Source organism: Phyllostomus hastatus, unplaced genomic scaffold (genome assembly GCF_019186645.2).
Source record: "Phyllostomus hastatus isolate PE091 unplaced genomic scaffold, TTU_PhHast_1.1 phas_scaffold_78, whole genome shotgun sequence".
NCBI classification, from domain to species: domain Eukaryota; kingdom Metazoa; phylum Chordata; class Mammalia; order Chiroptera; family Phyllostomidae; genus Phyllostomus; species Phyllostomus hastatus.
The window spans coordinates 23,960,607-23,986,024 of record NW_025334041.1 but is presented as its reverse complement, the minus strand read 5'-3'; the positions used below and the strand labels follow the sequence as shown (position 1 = coordinate 23,986,024).

General features: G+C 36.3%; 1 protein-coding gene across 9 annotated transcripts in view; it reads left to right on the top strand.

The window, feature by feature from the left end:
* Positions 1-7,433: 7,433 nt before the first annotated feature.
* The window catches only part of PHF14 (PHD finger protein 14), a 182,497-nt gene continuing 164,512 nt past the window's right edge, over positions 7,434-25,418 (top strand). For all 9 annotated transcript variants that reach the window (XR_006784410.1, XM_045828012.1, XM_045828016.1 and 6 more), the window contains exons 1-4: positions 7,434-7,599; positions 8,082-8,192; positions 15,626-16,425; positions 23,135-23,279. Coding sequence is in view for 8 of the 9 variants with exons in the window: in XM_045828012.1 (XP_045683968.1) it covers position 7,599; positions 8,082-8,192; positions 15,626-16,425; positions 23,135-23,279 (1,057 nt within the window). In the remaining variant the exon portion in view is untranslated. The remainder of the gene's footprint in view (positions 7,600-8,081; positions 8,193-15,625; positions 16,426-23,134; positions 23,280-25,418) is intronic.

Sequence of the window (25,418 nt, the reverse complement as noted above, 5' to 3'; positions counted from 1 at the left end):
AATGTTTAGAACAGTTAAATCCATAGCAGAAATTAGATTAGCGATTGTCAGGGGCCAGGAATAGAGAACGTGAGGAGTTACTGCTAATGCGTATGGGGAGGGGTTCTTTCTGCAATGATGTAAATGTTCTAAAATTAAATAGTGGTGGTGGTTGTACAAATTTTGAATATACTAAAAGCCATTAAATTTTACAACTTGAAATGGTGAATTTTAAGGTATGTGAATTACAGCTCAATAAAGATCATGATAGATAAAAATATGTTTTCATAATACTCACTTGTACATTTAAATTTTTTGAATTATATATATGAAAAACTTGATTCTTTTCATTATTATTCTTTTGTTATAGGAAAAGTTTTTACTCATGGAATACTAGAGTAGACTCTTACTGCCTATATCCTTGAAGAAAATTCTGTAGTCAGTATATTTTACAGAAAATGAAAAGGGTGATTACCAATAAACCCATTATTAAAAACATTGAAATGATTTTCAAGTTCCTGACCATCCAAAGTTGCAGTTAGGAATTCTAATTTGAACATATTTCTTTTCCTTTGTAGACATTCTGTTTTTCCTCTATGAGAGAATTCCATATTCTCTCAAAGTTCAGAAATTTCAGCTCAACCTTGTCTTCATCAATATTGTTTTCTCTTGAATATCTCTGAAAATATGAATTATCGAGAGATCAAATGAGCCACGGACTTTCTGCAAAATATATCTTCATAAGGATCACGAAAGACAGCTGTTTGGCCAGCTGCTGACTGTAGCTCTGCTCAGTAGTTTTCATTTCCCTCTTAATGTTCTAGCAAACACTTGTTACCAAAGGCACCTGTTCCAGGTGGTTAATTGTGATAACATAAATATTTTACCATTGTATGGCTTCGACTACCAATATCTTATTTTTCACTGATGATAAAGTTATCACTGTCTTCAGAACAACCCCAAGCCAAATAATAAAACTTAAATTCCTGAGGTTTTATTTATTTCATGAACATCTTTCTGTACCAAATATTGTATCAGAAAAGTTATTAGTAAAGGAAGTAGAAACTACTCTAGGTAGTTTATACTGAAAAGAAATTTGGTGCATGCAAAATCATTTGAGAGGCCGGGGGAGTGAAGGTCAGGAATACAATGAGGCTTTTAGTTTCAAGATCATACAATGTAGCTGTGATCTAGAAGGCAGAAAACAGGAGCAGCTACTGCTGCTGACCTTTTCCAGAGCTGTTCCTCCACCATGACCTTATGCCTTTGAAGGCAGAAGTCAGAAGGTAGATTCTCTTCTCATTTGTAATGCAGCTCTCTTTGTGATTGCTACAGCTAAGAGAAGGCCTCTGTCTCCCTTTCACTTTCTAAATCTCATGATGTACATAGGACACCTGATATATATGAATCACATGATTGTTCTAAAGATTTTTTAAATTTTAGTTCCTCTCATGTTGTTAGTTTTACTAAAATATTTAATGATTATTGGTTGTCTATACATCTGTGTACATAGATTGTGTGGTATTGGTAGCCAGAATATATATACCTTGCCTAAATAAGGCCTTTTCACCTGGCAGATATGAATGCAAGTTCAGTTTATAGATACCTGAGGCGATCACCGGCCGCCAGTGACCGCCGAACACTGTGGATGGCTCGTCAACATGCGAGAAAAACATACACAGAGACAACCAAGTCCTGTGGGGAAGTAGGAACGGAATGGCTACTCTCTCTGCTGGGGAGAGCACCTCATTCCCCCTCCAGAGAGGCTTTTTATTGGTTTCGTTTGAATAAGAATTCAGGTAAAAGCTCATTACTCATTGCTAGGAAGTAAGGATCAAACAATAGATTACAAGGAAGTCTGAGGGCCTATTTTGAGTCAAAGTCAAAGAGCTGTAAAACTCTAAGGAACAAACTTACTTCTTCCTTGGACCCTATCACTCAACTGAGAGCATTTTAAACAAAGCAGGTTTCACAGGATTTTACATATTCTTTCTTAGGCCTGATCACCCGGGGAACCTGCCCTTTTCAGCACAGAGCTGCACCACCCTGTCATTGTTTCAGGCTTAGGTGGAGCAAGGGAAGTAAGGCAGCCAAGGGATAAGGAGATTTTCTCCCAGACGATGAGGACTCAGGCTATATCACAGCTGAGGAGCGAGGGTCCATCGCCCCCTTTTGCTGTAGCCCCCGAAGTCCTTTCTTGGGGGCCTCCCACGTGATCATGCCTGTCTTAGGTTGTTCCCCTCTTGGGGAATCTTACCCGTCATTGGCTAACTGACAAGCATTGGGGTTCAGTTATGAATGAAACAGCAGAAGCAGCGCTCCTGCCAAGGAGATAAGCTTTTGTCTCCTTGCTGGCTTACGGTCCAAGGCCACTCCCTCAGCCTTAGCCTTGGTGGGGGTTATAGCTTCTGATACCAGGCAGGGCAGTTCCCAACAGATACCCTTGCTCTGCTGGTGGTATGTGGGGAAAGAAGGTTGGTGGCATAGGGAGGACGCATGTGAATAGTCTCTCCTTTCTGGTTTATGTGTAGTTTGTATGCTGAGTCTTCCTATTTCTTGTGACAATTGATAATCACTGGGCTCAGTCCTTCTTCTGTAAACCTGGTGCTCATTCTGGTAAATTTCTGGAGTCAGACTTACTATGTAATAGAACTGAACTTGAAGTTTTATCCTGGGAAGAAACACTGTTTTCACTTACTCTGAAAACAGGATTGCTACCTGACTTTTCCTTCTAATGAACTACCCAGCTTGTTGTCCAAATCTGCCCTTCCCACGGGCCTCATTGTCTCCCATCTGAAGGATATATGGAGAATTTATTGGAAAATCTCATTCAATGACTCTTCTATTTCACTTGGATAAGATTATTAGCTTCGGTCTGGCAGGTTTTGTTGGCAATCTGAGCCCTTCTCAGGAACTGTCAAAATTCTTCAATAGCCCCCAAAAGTTTGCTAGTGAGACTCCTCCACAGTAGTACTATGGATTTATAGCTTTATTTCCATTTGTACATTTGTGATTTCAGTGAATTTTGGGGAGGGTAGAAAGGTAATTCAGATGTTCGATTACCCTTTGTGAACCAGACCTGTTACCCTTAGACTTACAACAAACTGATTTGCACTTTCCTGATGCTTAAAAAAGTTAATCAGGATCTATATATTCTCCCTCAAACCAGGTAAAACAATTCAATTTTCGTTTTCCTTCCTCTCATTTTACTTTCCCCAAACACCCCATCTCTTTACCTACAAACTTCTTAGATTCAGTTCCAATTGTAAGAAAGAAGGTTTACTAAGTAGGTTTAAAAAAATTTTTGGAATGGAAGTTTCTACACAATGGAAAGATGTGAAGGGGTATGTAGCAGTGCTGGTTTGGGTCGGATGACTAGAGGTTCAGAGATATTGGAAGGGTTTACATTTTTAGCAGTGATGAGGAAAACAGAAAGATGAGTTTGCAATATAACTGGTACAAGTACTGTTATGGAGGGGTGTCCTGGGGGCATTAGAGATCATCCAGCTTTTGAGGAATCTGACTTGTTCCTTTAGCTCTGGGCATTTGCATGAGTCCTTTCCTTGGTCTGGAACACCTTTGTTTTCTTTTCTCCCTTCTGACTCGGACACCACTGGTGTCCGAGGCATTGTGGATGAGATATGAGACAAATTCACACAGACTACCAAGTCTTGTGGAGGGAAAGGGATGGCACGACTTCTCTCTCAAGGGGAGAGCAAGCCTCGGAGCACCCTGACCATCTTCTCAAGAGGAAAGCACCCCTACCTTTGCTTAGAGAAGATTTTTATGGATTCACTTTTCATAGGAATACAGAGTGTATATGTAAAGTTCATTACTCATTATCATCCAGTTAAGGATCAAACAATAGATAACATACAAAGAACTCTGAGGGCCTATTTTGAGTCAGGGTCAGATAGTCAAATGGCCATAAAACTTTGGGGAACAAACTCATTTCCTGCTTGGACCCTTACCATTTAATTGAGGGCATTCTAAACAAAGCAGGTTTCACAGGATTTTACATATTCTTTCTTAGGACTGATTACTGGGGCAACCCGCCCTTTCCAGCACAGGGCTGCACCCACCACCAGCATTGTTTCAGGTTTAAGTCAAGCAGGGGAAGTAAGGCAGCCAGGAGATTAGGAGACTTCTCACAGACAGAATGAGGACTCAGGCTATGTTAAAGCCAAGGGCTGAGGGTCCATCACCCCTTTTCTGTAGCCCCCCAAGTCCTTCCCTGGGGGCCCCCGTGATTGTGCTTGTTTTTGGTCATCCCTCCCTTGAGGAATCTTACTCGTCATTGGCTAACCAATCAAGCATTGTGTGCCAAGCAGGGTGAAGTAAAAGAGGCAGAGGCGGCACCCCTGCCAGGGAGATAAGCTTTGTCTCCTTAGTGGCTTATGGTCCGAAGGTCACTCACTCAGCCTTAGCCATGGGGGGTTTACAGCTTCTGAACCCAGGCAGGGCAGTTCCGAACACCCTTCTCCAGGCCAGTTCATACACTTTATGTCTTGATCTAAATACAAGTTTCTTCAGGAAGCTCTCCTTGGGTTTCTTCTCTCTTCTATTCATGTGTATTTTCTCTCTGGTAGCCGTTTCTACAATATACGGCAATTGTTTATTGACTTGTCTGTATCCCCAAATACATCCTAAACTCTGGAAAAGGAAAAGACAACAACTGTCTTGCAGAAAGTCCAACCTCTGTGTAATCATCCCACAAACTGTACAGCATATATATATATATATATATACAATTGGGTTGGCCAAAAAGTTCATTTGTTTTTTTCTGTAAGATGGCTCTAGTAAGGCTTAGTTTTCTTTAACTTAATTCAGAACAATTTTATTACATTGTATTATGACAACTGTCAAATCAGTGCACATTAAAAAAGCTTAACAAAATTGGTGAATTTTTGTGTAGTCATTTTAATATTGAAGATGGAAGAAAATAGGCAACATTTTGGGCATATTATATTTTACTATTTCAAAAAGGGTAAAAATGCAACTGAAATGCAAAAAAAAAAAAGATTTGTACAGTGTATAGAGGAGGTGCTGTGACTGATTGAATGTGTCAAAGTGGTTTTGGTAAGTTTCACGCTAGAGATTTCTGTCTGGATGATGCTCCATGGTCAGGTAGACCAATTGAAGTTGATAGTGATCAAATCGAGATATTAATTGGGAACAATTTAACTATGTAGAAGATAGCCAACATACTCAAAGTATCCGATTCAAAAAGTTATTGGTGGAAATGAAAACTGTGTCTTTTATTTTACAGAAAAAAAACACATGAACTTTTTGTCCAACCCAATATTTTTCAAATTTAATGTTATATAATTTAATTCATTTATAAAAGCATTGAACATGTTTTTTTAAAGCGTAAGTTCTATTACTGCATTATACGATTTGATTCCTACATATTTAAAGTCTTTCATAGCAATGTATTTTCTCATGTTATGAACATTGCCTATTATAAATGCATACTTGTGGAATAAAGAAACAAATTGAATCAGCTTGATGCAAATCTTTCTCTATCCTTGATATATAAACATTTAAAAAATATTAATACTGCATATATTCTAACATTTTAATGTTTCTTTTAAAAGTAGCTAACTTGAATGTGAATGAGCATGTTTGTAACTGTTGAAGGTGTGAGTCCTTAAGAAAAAAGATACCCACAGAAAAGGCCTCTGGGTGGCTAACTGGACTCAAATGTGAAGGCAGAGTCAAGCATCCATTTCTACATAGTGGGCTCACGCAAACCACACTTCAGGGAGAAGCCTGCACTGAATTGCCTCCCTGTACTGTGTTCCTGCCACATAAGCCAGACCTTATATAGGAGTTCATGAAATAGTATTTCAATCACTGGGACTGAAGTTTTCCCCATCCTATCAGAGCTGCACAGCTATATCACCATCAGAATCTTCACTGAGCAATCAGAGAAGCTCTATTTTGACAAATCAGGAGAGTGATTTTTGGACCAATTAATTAAACTGGGGAGATTTGGAGTCCTCACTTGCAAAAGCCTCAGGGGAAGGACTTCTGTCTATAGAAGTCAGCTGCCCTCTGGCTCCAGAAGTGCACTTTCTATTTCCAGGAAAGGCTGAAGACTATTTCCCTGGCTCAAGATGAAACACCAAAGATGTCTCACTGGAGCAGAGGGGAGCAGACTGGGAGCAGAGAGGGGTCTGGTCCCAGGTGTTGCCTCCCAGCCATGCTATGCTGCTTCATTATTGAGCTGTACACTGTTGAGTTGTTCCACTGCCACACTATATCTCGATTGAGCTGTATGCACTGAATAAAGTTTCATTCTTCACTGTACCCCAAACTGGAGATTCCTACTGGTATTGAATTAGCTCCAACGACCATCCGGCCATCTGTTGACAGAAGACTGCCATGTGTGGTTGTACATACTGTCCTGTTGTGAGTTTAAAAACTCATTTTAATAAATTGTCTAAGTGGATGCAAGGCACTATTTCACATTCCTGTGGACACCCACCTTCTGTTAATGCACAACATATTTGTAAAATGGAATATTTTCCGCTAGGTGTATTATCATTCTCATAGTATATAAAAATACTATGTATATTTTATGTGGAAATGTCTCTCCACACTACAATTATTGAAACAATAGTTAATATAATTAAATGAATGATTTTCCCTGTTAGAGTTGTACTTATCAAAGCAGTCATCAAACAAGGTCTAATGCTACTCTTACATTACCCACTTCCAGAATTTAAAAATTTCCCAGGTACCTAGATATTTTAAAGGATGCAATTTATGGAAGGAGCAGCAGAAGAGGTCGTATTACTTATGTTTTTTTTTGACAGTGACTTAAGTTAGCAAATGTCCTTTTATGGAAAATGTATTCTGAGTGAATACTTAAAACCAGAAACCAAACCGGGCTCCGCCCCTCCCCCGAGATTTGAACCGAAGGTAGAGCCTCAGGGATTTGTGGGCGGAGCCACGCAGGGTCTGGGAAGGTTCTCGGTTCCTTCCGGTACTAGTCGACTGCGATCGGCTTGGTCTCTGCTCCGTCTCGGCTCGCTGTCGGTTCCCTTTCGGCTCTCTCCGTTTCCTCTCCGGGAGAGCGGCTGCGAGGCCCGGCGCAGGCGCTCTCGGCTGCTGCTGCACTTAAGGCCCTGCTCTGCCTCGTGTTTTCACTTCCTTCCCTCCGAGCTGTATCCGGGTCGCTGCTTTCCCTATTGTCTCAGGAATCGGCCTGGGACTGTGCAAATTCTTTTTTTTTTTCCTGTTGCTTTTGGTGCAGGCTAATAAAGTTTTTCTTTCTTTTCTTTTTTTCCCCGGGATATTAACTCTCCAGGCCTGCCGGGTTGGCCACGCTGCTGCCTGGAGCGGAGGGCGCCGGTGCCCGGGGAGCTCCGTGGGAAGGGGGCGCGAGAGGCCGGGCCAGCTCGGAGAAGACTGGGGGGCGGGCCGGGGGGTGGGGTGCGGGCGGGGACTGCAGGGGTGCACCTGGGATGCCCCGATCCGCTCGGCGGCACCGCCGATTTTAAGTAGCATCTTTCCGATCTGTTTCCGCGGTCTCAGTCCCCGACCTCTGCGCTGCCTGGGCTCTCGCAGCCTCTCTCTAGTTCTCCTCCAAACGACCACCTCACGGATTCCTTAGTAAGTGTCGGAGGCGCGGGGAGAAAGAACCGTTTCAGCTCTTCAAGAAGTCAGGGCCGGTGGGACACCAGGGCGGGGGTTGGGTCGCTCCGTGGACTCTTACCCTTCACAGTCCGCGGGAATGATCGCGACTTCTTTTATTCTTTGGGCTTTGCGTTTTCTTTCTGTTGATTGTCACGGTGTTTAAATGAGGGATTACGAGCAAGTCACCGAAACAGCACAAGGTGTGCAAGAGGGTCAGCTTCGATTTCAGCCACCCTGGGTTCGCCTTCGCATCACCTAGAGGCTGGAGCTGCCCACCTTGCGGCCCGGCCCTCGCGAGCCCGCGTTCCCACCCTAACCTCCCCCAACACCTTTTGCTTAGAAGTGAATTAGATAAAGCTTCTCTGCACGAGGTCTTTTAGTACCTTCCTTAAGCACCACAGCCCTCTCTTGTGCTTGGTGTGATTTTGAATGACGCTGTATTTTTTTCCCTCCAACAGTGGATCGCAGCTCCAAGAGGAGGCAGGTGAAGCCTTTGGCAGCTTCTCTGCTAGAAGCTCTCGATTATGATAGTTCAGATGACAGTGATTTTAAAGTTGGAGATGCCTCAGGTAAATGTTTCTCTTTGCCTTTTCTCAGATTTCTGGAGTTGGGTTTATTTTTAGACTTTTTTTAAGAATTGGTTTTGATTAAAATGCCAACTTAAAGTTTAAAGCACATAAATGTCACTTATTTTGTCCATTCGATTTCCCACTTTTCCCTAAGATCCTATCACTAGGTACGGTCGTTACCTCTGTTTCTGTTGATACTCAGATAATGAGCTGGCAGAGGACTTATTCCAAAGATGCAAAAACATTTTCTCTATTCTTTGCTTGAAAATATATTTATGCTTATTTCATGGATGGAGGGGAAATTGACAGATATCACTGGGTAGAGTAATGTCCTGAGAGTAATGTGAGTCATGAACTGCTCGTGAGCAGGGTTCTTCTCTTTCTAGATCACTTGGCACTCTCAAGGGGAGTTTTACATTTTGTGTATTAGCTCCCTTACCAGAATACAACTGACCAAAGGAAAAAAGTGGTGCTTCCTAGTAGCTGCTAGACCTTGTGGATTGGGCCTTTCAAAAATCTCCGAGATGTAAAGCATGCATGCTTGCTCCATATTTTGTGATTTTCAAAAACAATGGATTTTTTTAAAAGGTCATATATCACATCGTACAAAATTGGAAAATACAGAAAAGTATGGTGTACTTTGTATCTTCTGTTCACTGTAACTCATGTATAGAGATATACATCTTAAGTTTTAATTGCAGGAATCTGAGAAATGGACCCAAATTATGTTAAGATGTTTTATATAAAAAATACCAAGGTGCACATGAACAATACAAATTACTTATAATTCTGCCCCTTTTGAGTGGGAATTTAAATAAAGTGAAAAATGAAAGCCCTTCCAGTTTCATCCCTTTAACAGTTTAAAAATACTCTTCCATAGAATTTTCTATATTTAGTCATATCTCTCTCCTTGCTGGCCTGCCTTCCTTTCTCTTTCTTTTCCCTGCTAGGGATGATAGGAAGGGATGAAGTTAGGTTGTGTTTTTATTACTACATTTAAGAGCACCAGCAATCAGAATTTGCTGTGGTTTACTGAGAACTTCTGTTTCTGTAATCTCATTTAATTTTTAATGTAATTTAGTGAAGGAGATGTTATTTTACATATGACAGATGAATTGAGTTTAAAGAACTTGCATGAGGTCACTCAAGCCCTAATAGATCTAATCCATATCTTTTGATTCCAAAATTTACCACCTTTTCTCTACTTTGATCCTAAAAAGAGATAGGATATAATCTCAAACTGAAACTACTTGGGTGTTGTGATGACTAATTGAGGTCACTCCCAGTAATCAAAATGTTTATCTTGATTGCTTTTTTTAACCTTTGCTGCTCTTTTTATCTTCCATTTAGTTGATTCACTGACGCTTGGTACTTCCAAAGAAGAGAAAGAATGGGAAGGGCAAGGTGTAAAATCCAAACATACTTTAGTTCTCTTGGTGAAACCTTGGCAGAGAAGAATATTCTTTATGTTGTTTTGGTTTATTATGATCCAGATTGTAAAGTGTGACAAAAATAGCTGAGTCTCAGAAATTATGACTTACTTGAATACCTATCTGTGAAAAACTCCAAAACTTAATTTCTTTAGGTATTGCGTAATTAGTTTTGTGGCAATAAATTCTGATCTTGTAGATTTTTTTTTCTTTTTGCTTATTGAGATGGAGTCATTCACAGGTATCACTTTTAGAAGAGTTAAAACAATTTAATGGTACAAACTACTTTCTCAAAATAATTTATGGTATCAAGCTAAATAGAGATTCCTGACTTTGTTAAATCTCAGTCAGAGTTCATGGGAATTATCTATTATTTGTGGTAAGTGGTAGGATGAGTTTTGTTAGCTGTTAATTTTATTTAAGAAAATCTAAAGGTACTAAAAATCTATATACTTTCTGTTCCGTCTTGTCATAATACCTAGTTGGCTGCACTTGTAATTTACTTTCCTGGCCTCTGGGGTTATTGGATTTGTGACCCCAAGTCAAAATTTATCTGTGTAGTTCTTGATGTTATTGTAAATGAAAATTCAGTAGAAAATGATTTTCTTTAAAATAGTTCATAGTCAGTAGAAATGGAATGTTATTTTCTGCTCTTGGTTAAGGTGCATTGGTGTCTCACATAGCTGAGATGTCGGCTTATTCTAGGTAACCAGTGATTATTCCTGTTTGAATCTTTTCTCTGCCTGAGATAGTGGACTCTTACATGAAATAAGACATTAGATTCATCACTGGTTTTCAAACATGTTAGCGTTGTGGAATCCCAAGCCTACCTACGAATAGGAGATTAAATTGAAAGTGGAAATATAGTAGGTAACAATTTGTTGATCATAGCTTCTTTCTAGAAATTAATGAATTACTGACTTCCTTAGAACTTAATGTTAAAGTGCTTAGCTTGATTGGCTTCAATTTTTATCTGAATTCTGTGCATCAGTTTCTTCTGATCTTTATTTCAAAATCTGAAATTCTGACATGAAACTTCATATTTCTGTTGGGTTTTAAGAATAAATATAGACCATTCTATAGACAAAGGTTAATTTAAGACCCTTGTAGGTAAACGTAATTTTATTCATGTATTCCTCAGATGGTAAAATTGAAAAGGATGAATATTGCTCAAAAATTATCTGCCAAAAAATTGGCAGGTTAATAATCATAAGTCTTGTCCTGGCCAGGTAGTTCAGTTGGTTGGAGCATCATCCCCATATGCCAAGGGTGCAGGTTTGATCCCTGGTCATGGCACATACAAGAGTTGACCAATACATGCATAAATAAGTGGAACAGCAAATCGATGTTTCTCTGTCTCTGTCTCTGTCTGTCTCCCCTTTCCTCTCTTTCTAAAATCAATATGTAAACATTAAAAAATAATTATAAGCCTCTGCAATTACAAAATTATGAACTGAAAATAGATTATCTTTTATCTGTAATGTGAAGGTAGAGCTAAATTTCTCACTTTTGACTAAGAAGAGTCAATAAATAAACTTAAAAATTAATAAGTGCTAAAATGGGATAGAAGTATATTAGGTTTATGGTGATAACCATCAGAAAAACCATGTGTGGGAATGTTAGATGAAACCATATGAAATTACCAGTTTTTTAAGATATAAAACTATCCAATATTGGCAATTTCATGGTTTGGCCTAGTTAAAGTGGTTATATTTGAGACTTGGACCTAGGATTAGGTCTAGGATAGATTATATTTAGTAATCTGCTGTATAAATGGAATCTTTTTGAAGAAAAGTACATATATTACTTTTATTAAACAAGACAAAATAGCAGTGCTGTTATTCCCCAACCCTCTGGCCAAAGTTAGATGGTTAACTTTATGTCTTTAGTCATAGTTAGGTTAATTAGGTGAAAGTGTCAGAAAATAATTTAACTGGAAGATTTAGGCTGAGACTTTGCTTTGGTATTATTTGTGCTTAACCTGACTTTAAGTGGACTGAGATATGTTTATTGACACTCTAGTTTTGCTTAAAGGCACTTCTGGATGTTCTGGTGAATGCACAGAGAAATAGTGATAATATTAGAATAATTAGGTGAAATAATGGATAGATGATATAAACCATAATTGATCACTTACAGAGTTCACGGTCTTTCAAAGGATACGGGACTACTTTAGATCGGATTGATTTTAGGAGATTTCATTGAGGACATAGGAGTTAAAGTAGAAAATGAAATCTTGGTGGGGAAACATTGTTAAAAGTGTAGAGGCTGGAAAATGTTGTTTATTAGTCTTAGATCATGACTAAACAAAAGAATGGAAGAGATGAGCCTGGGGAATTAGAATGAGGTTACATTGAGGCCTTGTTTGCTAGACCATGGTTTCTTAATCTCAGCACTACTGACATTTCTTGTTGGATAATTCTTTGTTGTGGAGACTTCTCCTGTATTGTAGGATGTTCTTTACTATCCCTGTTTTCTCCTTACTAAATGTCAGTAGCTTCTTTCCTACCCAGCACCCTCCAACCCTTGTCCTTTCATGGCAACCATTGTCTCTAGACACTGCCACATGTCCACTGTGGCACAAAATTGTCCAAGTTGGAACTAGAGGGTGAGTTGTGTTGACTGATTGGCTTTTAAAATAGAGCTATACAGCACAGGTGGCAAACAGAAGGCCCGTGGGCCGAATCCGGCCCTCCACTTTGTTTCTACCCTGCGACAGCACCGAGCTCTCTCTTTACTGTTAAGGAGTAGTTACATGTATACAGTCCTAAAATTACATTTGGCCCTTTGAGGGCAACTGCAAGGCTGATGTGGCCCCCCGTGAAAATGAGTTTGGCACCCATGCAATACAGGGTTTGTCAAAATGGTCACAGGATGCTAACTGAAGAGCCAATAGCATGGTGATCTGTCTATTGTCTATTGTGTATAGTTATAATACTAATCACTGTTGGGCTACAGCAATGACCAGAATAATTGAATAATCAGATTTGATGAACTGAGGTGATTCTTTATACTGCAAAGCTAACATAAAACTCTGGTTTAAATGAAACTGTTTTATTTTTTTTATTTTGTTTTGTTTTTGGTTTTATTGTTTGGTATTTATCATGGAGAGAACTTAAGCATTGAATATTGTGAAGGGATTCTTGAAGGTTGGTTTTTTAATTCTGTAACTAAAAAAAACTCTTTAACTTTCTATAAGTTGAAATAGCTATTGATTGGAGAGATTTTGATATAGTGTGTGTGTGAGAAAGGTTACCTATTGTTTAACTGAATAGAAAGTAAGGGATTCAATTTTAAATATTTTTTTCTAGTATAAAAATTTTTCATACAGACTTAGAATTCACTGGTCCTCATGCCTAAGATTAGCTATATTTGAAGTATTTAAATTATTTCTCTAGTCTGTTGTTTTTTTTCTTTTAAGGGTATAAGAGTGATAGATTTGGAATATGGCAGAGTCTATGTTTGCATTCTTAGTGATAGGAAATTTTTCTTCGCAGCCTACAAAAATATAGATAACCGAGGATTCCTATTTTCTCACGGCCATTATTACTGAGCTGTGCTTAAGCTAAATATTTTTATCTCCATCCCTCAAGTGCATATGTACCAAAAAGAAGTGATGACTAATTAGATGAAGCTATTTTTCAGAGATCAAAGGAAAATAAAATTTGACATATTCCTGATGCCTGTGAGGAGTATGGCTAGTATGTTATATTTGGGGAAGGAAGTGTTGGATAAGCTAGAGGATTAGGATTTGTGGAAGAATCTCACAGTTTTCTAATGATATGTTAACAATGTTAAGCACTTAAATCTTTTAAGATTTGCTGTCTATTCAGGCATGATTATAAAATAAAAACAATTAAATTTCCTTCTACTTTGAAAACTAATTAACTGATTTGTATTGGCAATAACTACCAAAACAAAATTTAAAAATTCTTGATGTTTGTAAAATTTACTAACAGTGCAGTTGGATTCCTCTCAGTTTTGATCTGGTACCCACATTTGTGCTACAGTTAATCTTACTTCTGTATCGTTATGTTTTTATTGGTAAAATAATTAGGAGTACTTCTTAGGTAATTCTAAAAAGGATTCTAGAAGCTGAGTCCAGAAGAAAAGTACCATTTCTCCATCTCCCAGCTCTCTTAATTATGACATTGTTTGCAAGGTGTTCTTCCTTTCTTTAGTCACTGTGTGCAAAGATTCTTCTTTGCCTTAGAAGTGTGTAGTCAACTGTACTTATTGTTTAATAGACTTTGACCTAAAAATATCTAGAAATTATTTTTTTTTTACCAGAAGTAGTTTTTCTTGGTAGGTTAGGTTTAATTGTTGTGAGTGGTATTAAAAAAATCGAAATTTTCTTAATGATTTGTAGGGCTATTAGACTGAAAGAAGTCACCTTTTATGTGAGTGATATTGGACCCATACACTTTCTGAAATCCAAGGAGCTAACAAATCCAGATATGTTCTAAGTTTGGCACAAGGTTACTTGATGATAAAACCTGACTGGTGCTGATAGGAGTTTATTTGTAATGTTTATTGGTCATACTTATAAATATTTGTACATTTTACTGCAGAAATTTATGCAAGATTGTTTAGGATGAGAGTGTTTTTTCACAGCAGTCCTGAATAAGCTATGGATACCTGCATGATAATGTACAGATGGACAATGATTTTATAAGATCAGTCGACATCTGCCAAATGTTAGTCTTTTTTTAAAAAATGTGCCTAAACTAGCAGGATATTTTTAAATCAGCCATTTGTAAAGGATTTCTGAGCTATTTAAATACCAGGTCTAATTGTAGACAACATTCTTTTATATTTAATGCCCAATTAATAATACCGGCTAAGGCTGGTTAACAGAAAGTAAAATGGTGTGGAATCATAGACTTTTTTTAATCATTTATTATAACCCTTTTCTTGGTTATGCTTGCAAAATATTCATCACCCTACAGATTTTACTATTGGTGTTGACCATGACCTGACTATGACTGGTTTGTTTCCCACTTCCTCCTTTTTTTCTCCTCCTTCTTGTCCCTCTCCCCAGAGTTTTAGACTTTTATTTATTTGATTAGGCATAAAGATGATTAGGTTACTGAGTAGGACTGGATTAAGAGAGCCTGGGCTGTGCTAGGCAAGAGCGGAAGGAACTTGCTAGAAGGCTTATAGTCCTATGTGAACTCTGTAATGTCCTTAGCCTATCTTCTCAGTGATTATTGTGGATGCTCATTTCCAAGATGGCTCGTTTTTAAAAAAATCATTAATTTCTTTCAATCTAGGGGATATAGCAGTTACTGCCTAGAATTTTTGAATGTTGAGGTGACCCTTTTATTGATATCCTAATAAGTATCTTAACAAACAGGAAAATTGATAATTTCTCTTACAACTTCCATTTTCTGTGCTATTGCTATTATCTCTTCTCATCTGTGTCTTTGGTGCTTCTAAAATTGATTGCTGTATTAGGGATATGATACAAGGTGACCAACATAAATATCTATGTTTAATTTTTGTGGGTAAAGCATGAAATGATAAAGCTTTCTGGGCCAGGATTTTCTTGTTCTGATTGTGCCTCAGTGCTTTTAAGTCCATAAAGTTTATGAAAGGAAGATACAAGGGAAGAAAAATTTGGTGTGTATTCTGTTATTGAATTCAAATCCAAATCAAGTGCCCAATTTAAAAAGAATGATTTTTACTTAAAAAAAACTTCTAGGGTACCATATATAGCATGTATTATGACAAAGCAGTGCTCCTCTTTTTAAAGCATATTTTAATTTAGAGTTACATATATTCATCTTCATTAGTACTATATTGAACTAAAACCATTACACCAACTTCATCGATTTATTATTTAATCAGGTTAGTAATGTCTACCATCCTTTGACTTAAATTTGTTTATATTGTTTTGCAAGTTACTCACAGATTTTGGTGGTTTCATTTGTGTCAACGTTGTGTGTGTGTGTGTGTATGTATATACATATGTGTGGTTTTTTTTTCTCATATTTTCAACAGATTCTGAAGGGAGTGGTAATGGAAGTGAAGACCCCTCAAAGGACAGTGGAGAAGGTTCCTGTAGTGATTCTGAAGAAAATGTTTTAGAGGAAGAACTGAATGAAGACATCAAAGTAAAAGAAGAACAACTTAAAAATTCTGCAGAGGAAGAAATACTGTCATCAGAAAACCGGTTGGTTAAAATGGAAAAGAAGGAAGAAGAAGAAAATGGAGAAAGACCTAGAAAGAAAAAGGAAAAAGAAAAGGAAAAAGAGAAGGAAAAAGAAAAAGAGAAAGAGAAAGAGAAGGAGAGAGAGAAGGAGAAAGAAAAAGCAACAGTATCTGATAATGTGGCTGCTTCTGCTGCTGCCCCCTCACCAGCCACGAGTCCTCCTGCTGTTAACACATCTCCTTCAGTCCCCACTACAACAACAGCTGCAGAGGAACAAGTCAGTGAGCCGAAAAAGTGGAACCTTCGTCGAAATCGACCCCTTTTGGATTTTGTATCCATGGAAGAACTGAATGACATGGATGACTATGACAGTGAAGATGACAATGACTGGCGACCTACTGTAGTAAAGAGAAAGGGGAGATCTGCGTCTCACAAAGAAGGAAGTGATGGAGACAATGAGGATGATGAAGATGAGGGAAGTGGGAGTGATGAGGATGAGAATGATGAAGGCAATGATGAAGATCATAGCAGCCCTGCCAGTGAAGGGGGTTGCAAGAAAAAGAAGAGTAAAGTTCTTAGCAGAAACAGTGCTGATGATGAGGAACTGACCAATGATAGCCTGACATTATCTCAAAGCAAGAGTAATGAGGTAGATCAACCCAATTTTTATGATATCTGTCTGTCTGGGGAAAAGGGAATTCTCTAAACCATTCTACTAATTATATTGAGTGGCTTCCTTGAAACCCTATCTGTAGACATTGTGGGAGTGAATGAGCACCCTAAGTAGCACTTATTCATTTGACCAACCAACCTTTATTGAGTACCTACTGTTTGTCACCGTTCTCAAGGAGTTCACAGTCATCGTTCTCAAGGAGCTCACAGTCTATATATTTAGAGGAATATTTTTATATCCGTAGACTTAGAAAATGGTAGGAGTTTTCTTTCCCCATTCTGTTCTCTCACTCCATTGTTCATAGGACTGCTGAATGGTGCTAACTGGATTATGAGAAAGGGCTCTTCTCTTTCAACTTAGTTATAGTCATATCCACATAAAAGGTGAGACTTTTAGAATACTTTAGAGCAGGGCAACAAACAGCTTAACGATTGTCTCAGACTTTTAGAGACTCATTTTCAAGGTTAATTACTTCACCAATTATAGCACCATCATCTGAATAGTCACCAAATCTTTGCTTTAGATGCACTGGAGTAAGTGCAACTATATGTTTACATGTATTTAGTAAATAAGTTCTTTCCACAAAGAAATGAAAACAAACATTTCTATCACAAAACAAACATTTCTATCATAAAACTACAGTAATGACTCAGTTCTTCCACTTGAAGTTCTGCTACTGAAAGTTAGGTTTATCCATTGGGCCCGAGATGCAACATTCAAGACTCTTCAGCCAAACACATCTGTGTCTCTTTGTCTGTGTGTTTATGTATTTGTTCTTCAAAAGAAAGATTGAGTTGTCTTCTCACATGTAGATATATCTGTTGCATCACATGTAGAACTAGAATAATTAAGTCTGTCATTTTGTTAGCATGTTTATGGTCATGAATAATTAAGTGTCATTTTGTTAGCATGTTTACAGTCATGAAAATTCACTTTTTCACTTTAACAAGCACTTATTTTTGTTTTTTCTTCATACCATTGCAATAGGTTAAACTGGTAGAAAAATTTTCCTTTTATGCTTTATTTGTTTTTTTACATTTCTTCTGCTTACAAATTTTATATAGTGGTGATCATCTTAACTAAGTTTTATTTAAAAATTTGATGATTTTCTTAAATAATATACAGCAGTCTGAGGGGTTATATGTTAGTAGAGATGAAACAACAGTTTATATTTTAGATTATAAACATTTTTTTAACTTCTAGTTGGCCCACTTTCACATGAAGAGTGTTGCTTACCTCTATTGCTCTCCTAATTCTTATCTTTAGGTAAAGGAAAATGTCATTTGGAAAATAATGTAGTATTTATAATGATATAGCACAGGCAGTTCCATATTCTCAATGCCAATTTATGGAAATAGAACTATGGAAAGTCCAGTTGTTCATATTTGATTTTTAGGCATGTATCTAGTTCATTTTATAGCACTTAGTATTACATCTGTATTTACTGAATAATTTTACCTTTGGCAGCATCACTTCCTTACTTCATTTTTATTAGTCTGACATTCACAGGGTAGGCTGGCTAATGGTAGGGCCAGTATGGATTAGATTTATGCTAAGGTATGGGGAACACCTGCATATGTTTAGAAATTTGCCGCATAAAATCTGCACATTATCCATGTGTTCATAATCTGTAATACATAATGTATTGCTAAAGACGTTGTAGACTATTTTTATGATGCATTTAAAGGCCACATGTGCTGTTTAGTTTTTCCTATCAGAAGAGACTTTAGTAAATAATGGAGTTTGATATATTTAGATTAACAGTCCCAAATGATTGAGATTCCAGAGCATTTCTTGGAAAAGTGCCTTTTCTTCTTAATTAGCTAAATTAATTCCTCTTCTGTTATTTTATGTTAATTTTTCTTTTGCTCTTCCCAATGGAGAAATGTTGAAGAGCTTATAGGAAGTTAATTTTCCCTGAATAACATTATACCTGAAAGCCTGATCAGTTTTCCCCTCCAAGACTATTATTGAAATTCTTCAATATTTATTGTAGTTCTATTTAAATGTTACTCAGATATTAAATTTTAATAAAAACTAATCAATTTGACAAAAGAGACATTAAATTAAAAAATGAATCAGTTGAGATTGTTGTCTTATGTTTTCACATTTCCTGTTCATATGATCTTAGCTTTGTAAAAAGAGAACTAAAAGTAACCCTTGTTGCCCTAGAGCTAATGGTTGTATCTTCCTATTTTAGGTAGTTATACCTTGCCAAGGGTCCATTAGTCAATCTGTATATATTTGATTATATTTGAAGTATTATATTTCTCTGCTTTTCCTCTAAGTTTTCAAATACTATTTTGTAGCAGAGATAGGTAAAATGTGGCTTTAGCAGTACATAATAGAATTATATTTAGTTTATAAGCAGGTATGTTTTTTTTTTCTTGGCTGCTATGTCAGGTACTTTGAAGGGAAAGAATGTTAGATGTCACGTAAATGATGCCCAGGAACTTTCATAATTTTGAAGTTTCTTAGGAGAACTTGATTTTTTTTGAGAAGGGGCCTTTTATAACTATTGGCTCTTAATGTCCTTAACATACCTATCTATGCTGTAGACCTTAAAAATACTCTAAAACAGGGGTCCTCAAACATTTTGGTCTCAGGACATCTTATACTTTTAAAAATTATTAAGGATCCAGTCCTGGCTAGGTGGCTCAGTTGGTTGGAGCATCATCCCATGCACCAAAAAGGTTGCAGGTTCTGTTCCTGTTTATGGCACATACCTGGGTTGCAGGTTTAATCCCCATTTAGGGCATGTATTGGAGGCAGTCAATCCATGTTCCTGTTTCTCTCTCTTAATCTCTTTCTCAAAATCAATAAACATATCTTCAAGTGAGGTTTAAAGAAATTTTTGAGAGTTCCCAGTTATTTATGTAGGCTATATATCAATATTTATCATTTCAAATTAAAACTCTGAAACTTCAAAAAATTAGATATACAGAGGAACATAAGTTGTCAGATCAATAATGCCATCTTATACCCATGATAGAGAGTGAAAAAGGCAAATAACCTTAGTATTATGAAAATAGCCTTTAAGTTGTAGACTTCCCTAAAGGAGAGTTCTCAGACCATATCTTGAGAACCACTGTTCTAGAATTGGGCATTTTTTGCATATGGACACATGGCTTTGTCAATGGTATTATGGAATTTTTGAATTTGGTGCATTATGAACAATCCCCTAAGAGTATGGTTATGTGTCTTTTCAAACTTTTATTTGAAGCGTTAAGATTCACTAAGGTTTTCTTATGTTTTAGTTTCCTGAAGTAGATTTTTTGGGGAGGGCTGTATAGTCTTTTCAGAGACTGGTTCTCATTTTTCAGGACTTTAAAACTAGAGCTTTGAATTAATATATGACAAAAAGTCATTACAATAGAAATTTTCAGATGGAAGTTTTTTTAAAAATAAAAACTCAGTTATATTAAATGGATATCAGTGTCTTGCCTTGTGAAGAAATGACTGTTGTCATCTGATTTGCTAATTAAAATGTACTAATTTGGCTGAAATTTATAAATAGCCACTGTGTTCAGGGCTCTTACTAATCAGTTGCCTTTTTACATATTTCAAAATAAAACAAATTTCTCTAAGTCCAAAAAAATCAATTTATAACACTGTACAAAAATTACTTGAGATTCTTAAGAATTTAACCTTCTCTAAAAACACAGAGGAAGAACTATGGGTCAAACTTCTTGCTATACTAATTTTTTTTCTCTTCTGCAGGTCAATAGATTTCTTTAATTCTGGTTTTACATGAAGTGTGCTGGAATTTCCTTCTATTAAAAACACACTTAACTTAGAATTTACCCTGTGTATACATTATTTATAATCATCTATGTAGCATACACACATAAATGAGCACTAAACATATTTTAGAGCTTTCAGACATGAAACTGTTGGCCAATAATATAATTTTTGGTATATATTTTAAGTCCCCAGAGAAAAATGAGATTATTAATTAATTTACTTTAGTATCTCATTTGTTCTTACCATCACCAGTAGATTCCTTTCAGTCATTCCATAACATTTAAAAAGTTATATTCTAGTCGGTAAACTTGAGCCATTTGAAACCGACTTTCCCAATTTCTATTTTTATGTAAAAGTACTATTTTCAACTGATATATTGTAGTGAAAATGTTATCTTAACTATTTTCTCCAGAAACTTAGAATATAATATACATCTTTAGAAATATGCTAATAAAAATTGATACTAAATTGGCTTTTATACTCTGACTATAAAAATGCTTAAACCCATGTTTGATCTATTGAAGACACTTGGAGCATAATTTTTTAAGAGAATGTGTTATTTAGGTCTTCCCACTGAAGCATAGCCCATCAGCCATTGTATCGGGCAGTATTACATTTCTAGTAAGAGTTTCTAGTGACGGGGAGCAGAGGGCCAGAGACACCTGTTAAATTTGTTTTCTCTGCCTCTAAACGATAATATGTATAGAAGTTGGTGCAGGTATAATTTAGCTACTTAGACTGTTTTCTTTTGAATTTTTTTGAGCAAAATATAAAAATTGGTAAGTAATGAAATTAGAGCTACCAGTTGATGTCAATTTTTCTGATCCTTAGAAATGTACGTGTTTCCACATGGATAAACCTTTTTTTGAAGGGCTGATTTGTTGTAATTCCACCAGAGAAATAACTGTCAAAGACCGTAAACATGAGTATCATACCTTTTGGACATCAAACTCTGGTTGTTAGGTCTTTTCCTAGTCTGTGAAAAAGTTACAGTAACTATGTTCATTGAGGCTCACAACTTTTATTTTGGGGTTCCAAGGAAGATTCCTGGTGTAATAAATGGTCAGTTCATATTTCTCTATTGACACCCCTACATGAAGTACAGAGGAATGGGAACGAATATTTATTGAATACCTAGTGTGCCTCGGGAACACTTTTTTAAAAGATTTTGTTTATTTACTTTCAGAGAGGGGTAGGGAGAGGGAGAAACAGCAACATGTGAGAGACACATTAATTGGTTGGTTGCCTCTCGTGTGCCCTGAACTGGGGACCTGGCCTGCAGCCCAGGCATGTGCCTTGAATAGGAATTGAACCGGTGACCTTTCAGTGAGCAGGCCACTGCTCAATCCACTGAGCCACAGCAGCCAGTGCTCAGGAGCATTTTTACATATATTATGTTATTAATTCTCACAACCACCCCAAGAGATAGGTATTATTTTTATCATCTCATTTTACAGATGAGAAAACTGCAGCTTCAAGGTTCAATAGCCACTAAATGAGAGATGAAAATGAAACCAGAGTACTTTTGACTATTAAGCTAAATGCTGTTACATTGAAACACTACTAATGAGATGAAAATCTGGGCAGATTTTTTTTTTTTTTTCTCACTGTACCAAAGTATTGTAGAACATATGTTTTCTTTTTAGGAAGTTTTTACCTTTATTTGTTTGCCATGTATTAACTACTTTGCTTTTATAATAAAAGGAAGCAAAGTATACAATTTAAAGTACTAGAGTTCTCAAGAGAAATGTAATACCTCCTTGTTAATTTTTGCATTCATTTCTGATTTATTTTACAGATCAACTGAATGTTTAAATGTATTAAACAGCGATCTATTGAAAGTGTCATTGTGACATTCAGGTGTCATTCAAATGTCATAAATTGCTATTATTACCTTGTAATTTGGTTAGTTTAAAAGAATATAAAAATATAAAAATACAAAATAATATTTTAGTGAATGTATAATATGGAACTAATTTATTACTTTATTTCTGAATATGGTTAGGTTCTTAAATGAACATAGATAGACTCAAGTGCCATCTTTTATATGTAATATGAAGACCAATCTGTTAAATATGACAAGAATCATCATTTTGTTAACTTATCCTTTAAAGTTTAAATCCACAATGCAGAAGGTTTAAATTAAAAGAAGCAAACTCTTCCCTTTCTTGAAATTTTATCTTTTTATTCTTTACATCTTTCTCCTATATTACAATTAGCTTGGTATCTTTATTACCAGTTTACACTAGATATTTCATGATATAAACCCAGTAGAGTGCTCTGACTTCTACCAACTAGTCACCCTGGGTCCTTTTTTAGATGGTTTTCTGTACCCGAATACACATTCACCTAGGTAGGCACTCATGTATCTGTCATCCAGTAGGTGGATGACCCTGGAACTTCTGAATTCCCCTTACACACTTGAGGATTACAGAGTCTGTAACTATGCCATCACATACATAGTTGCTTATATGTTATCTTGAATTGATTTATTCTTGTTTAATATATGTGTGTCTTGTCTTCTCTAGGTAGGATCATAAGTTTCCAAAGAGTAGGAGCCTGATGTTTTATACCTTTTAAACCAATGCATAGGATTAATGATTATTTATGGATTAATTTTTCCTCTTCCCTAGTTTAAAAGTTTAGACTATAATTCACAATGGCAAGGCAGATGTAGAGTTGTTGGATGCGTGTTTGCTTTGTCACTTCCTGGAGGAGAGGGTATGTGGGACTTGCAGAGAAATGAAAAATTACAGGGCTCTTATAGGGTCCTTGACGAAGAGGCAAACTTCTCAAATGCAGCCTACTCTGAAATTACTGAAAGGACAGAGAATTCAGCATAATTTCGAAAATGCATAAAATCATTTAAAGTGAGAATTTTATTTGTTAAAATTACCTTTTAACTTAAATATGTGATTTTTCTGATATATTTTAATATTAGGACTCGCTGATTCTTGAGAAGAGTCAAAACTGGAGTTCTCAAAAAATGGACCATATTCTGATTTGCTGTGTTTGTCTTGGAGATAACAGTGAAGATGCTGATGAAATAATTCAGTGTGACAATTGTGGCATTACAGTCCATGAAGGTAATTTTGCTTTGTTTTTTTCTTCTTTTAGAAATGGCTGGTTAAAACTATGTTATAGAAGTAAAATCAACTCCTTTATATTTGTACTACTCTAAGATTTTTCTATACTGTTTCTTTTTAAAATTATTATTGTTTACTCTGTTACAGTTGTTCCCACGTTTCTCCCCTTCCCCTCCCTCATCCAACCCTACCTTCTTCCCTCAGGAAGTATATTGCCTTGGGAAATATACTTCCCCCTCAGGAAGTATATTCCCCAAGGCAATCCCCACCTTGTTGTCCCTGTCCTTGCACTGTGCATAAATACTCTTTGCCTAATCCCTTCACCGACTTTCATCCTGTCCCCACTTCTCAGCAGCTGCCAGGATGTTCTATGTGCCAACCTTCTGTTACTATTTTGTTTGCTACTTTATGTTCATCAGATTCGACACATAAGTGGGAACATGTGGTATTTTTCTTTTCGCTGATTCGCTTAATTCATTTAGCGTGATTTTCTCCAGGTTCATCCATGCTGTTGCGGAATGCAGGTTTTCTTGTTTTTTACTGCTGTGTAGTAAATAAATGTACCACAGCTCTTTTATCCACTCATCTGTTGATGGGCACTAGGGCTGCTTACAGATCTTGGCTATTGTAAATAGCACTGCTATAAACATAGGGGTGCATATACTTTTTGTATTAGTATTTTGAGATTCTTGGGGTATAGTCTCAGAAATGGAATCGCTGGGTCAAAAGGGAATTCCATCTTTAATTTTTAAAGGATACTCCATATTGTATTCCACAATGGCTGTACAAGTCTACATTCCCACCAATAGTGTGCCGATGTTTCAATTGGTATAAGACATACTGAGTCCTTAAAGTATGATGGGTGTTATTTTTTCAGATTATGTTAACTTTAAATGTGTTTTCTCAATTTTTAATTTAATCATTGGGGGTGATATCAGTTACTATAATATCAGTTGCATAATATTATAATATGTCATCTGTATATTGTGTGCTCATCACTCAAAGTTTAGTCTCCTTCTGTTACCATAGGTTTGAACTTCTTTACCCTCAACAATCCCCCCTCACTCTGAATGTGTTTTTAAATAATTAAAATAGAAATCTTATTATGTGGAAGCCACAGTATTTCTTTGATGGTCAGTGTTATATTTTTTCTTCATGGCATTATTTATTTCTAGTTTTTCAATGAAATTTAGTTGTAGAAAAAGTCTAATATTTTAGTCTAGTAGAATGTATTACAGTATTTAAAAAGCTACATTCTAAGTCTAGTGATGTTATACACTTCTTTCATAGTTATTTAAATTTGTAACTTGAAAGGAGAATATATAGAGGTCATTTTTAAAATCTGAAATAGGAGTCACTGTAACATATTGAAAGTATTTTTCCTGATTATAATTTTCATTTTTATTTTTTCCTTAAAATTTTTATTTTGATGTAATTTCTGACTTACAGAAAAGTTATAAGAGTAATACAAAGAAGTCCCCTTTTTTTTACTCAGATATCATAGATGGTAACATTTTGCTGTACTTGTTTTATGTACTCATTCATATAAAAGTTTTTTTTCTGACCTCTGTGAGAGTAAACTATAGATATAATGCCCCCTATACCCCTGAATACCTGTATGTATTTCTTAAGAAAAAGGGCATTTTCTTATATACTGGTAACCACATAATTATCAAAGTCAGCAAATTAGCACTGATAGAATACTATTATCTACCCATTGTATTCGCATTTTTTTACCTATCATCCCAATAATGTCAATTCTAGCAAAATAAAATCTAGAATCATTGGTTTCATTCAGTTGTCTTGACTATTTGGTCACCTTTCATCTAGAAAATATCCTGAGCCTTTGTGTTTCATGCCATTGGTATTTTTGAAGAATACTGGCCAATTATTTTATAGAATGTCCTTAATATGTTAAAAAAATTTTTTTTTATTATCAGATTCAGATTATGTGCTTTAGGCAGGAATATCACAGAAGTTTCATTGTATTCTTAGTGCATCATATTAGAAAGCATATAATGTTTATTTGTCCAGTTGCTGGTGATGTTACTACCTTGATCGCTTGGCTGAGAAGATGTCTTCAAGGTCACTCTGCAGTAACATTTTATATTTTCCTATCAGTTACTGTATTTAGCTATG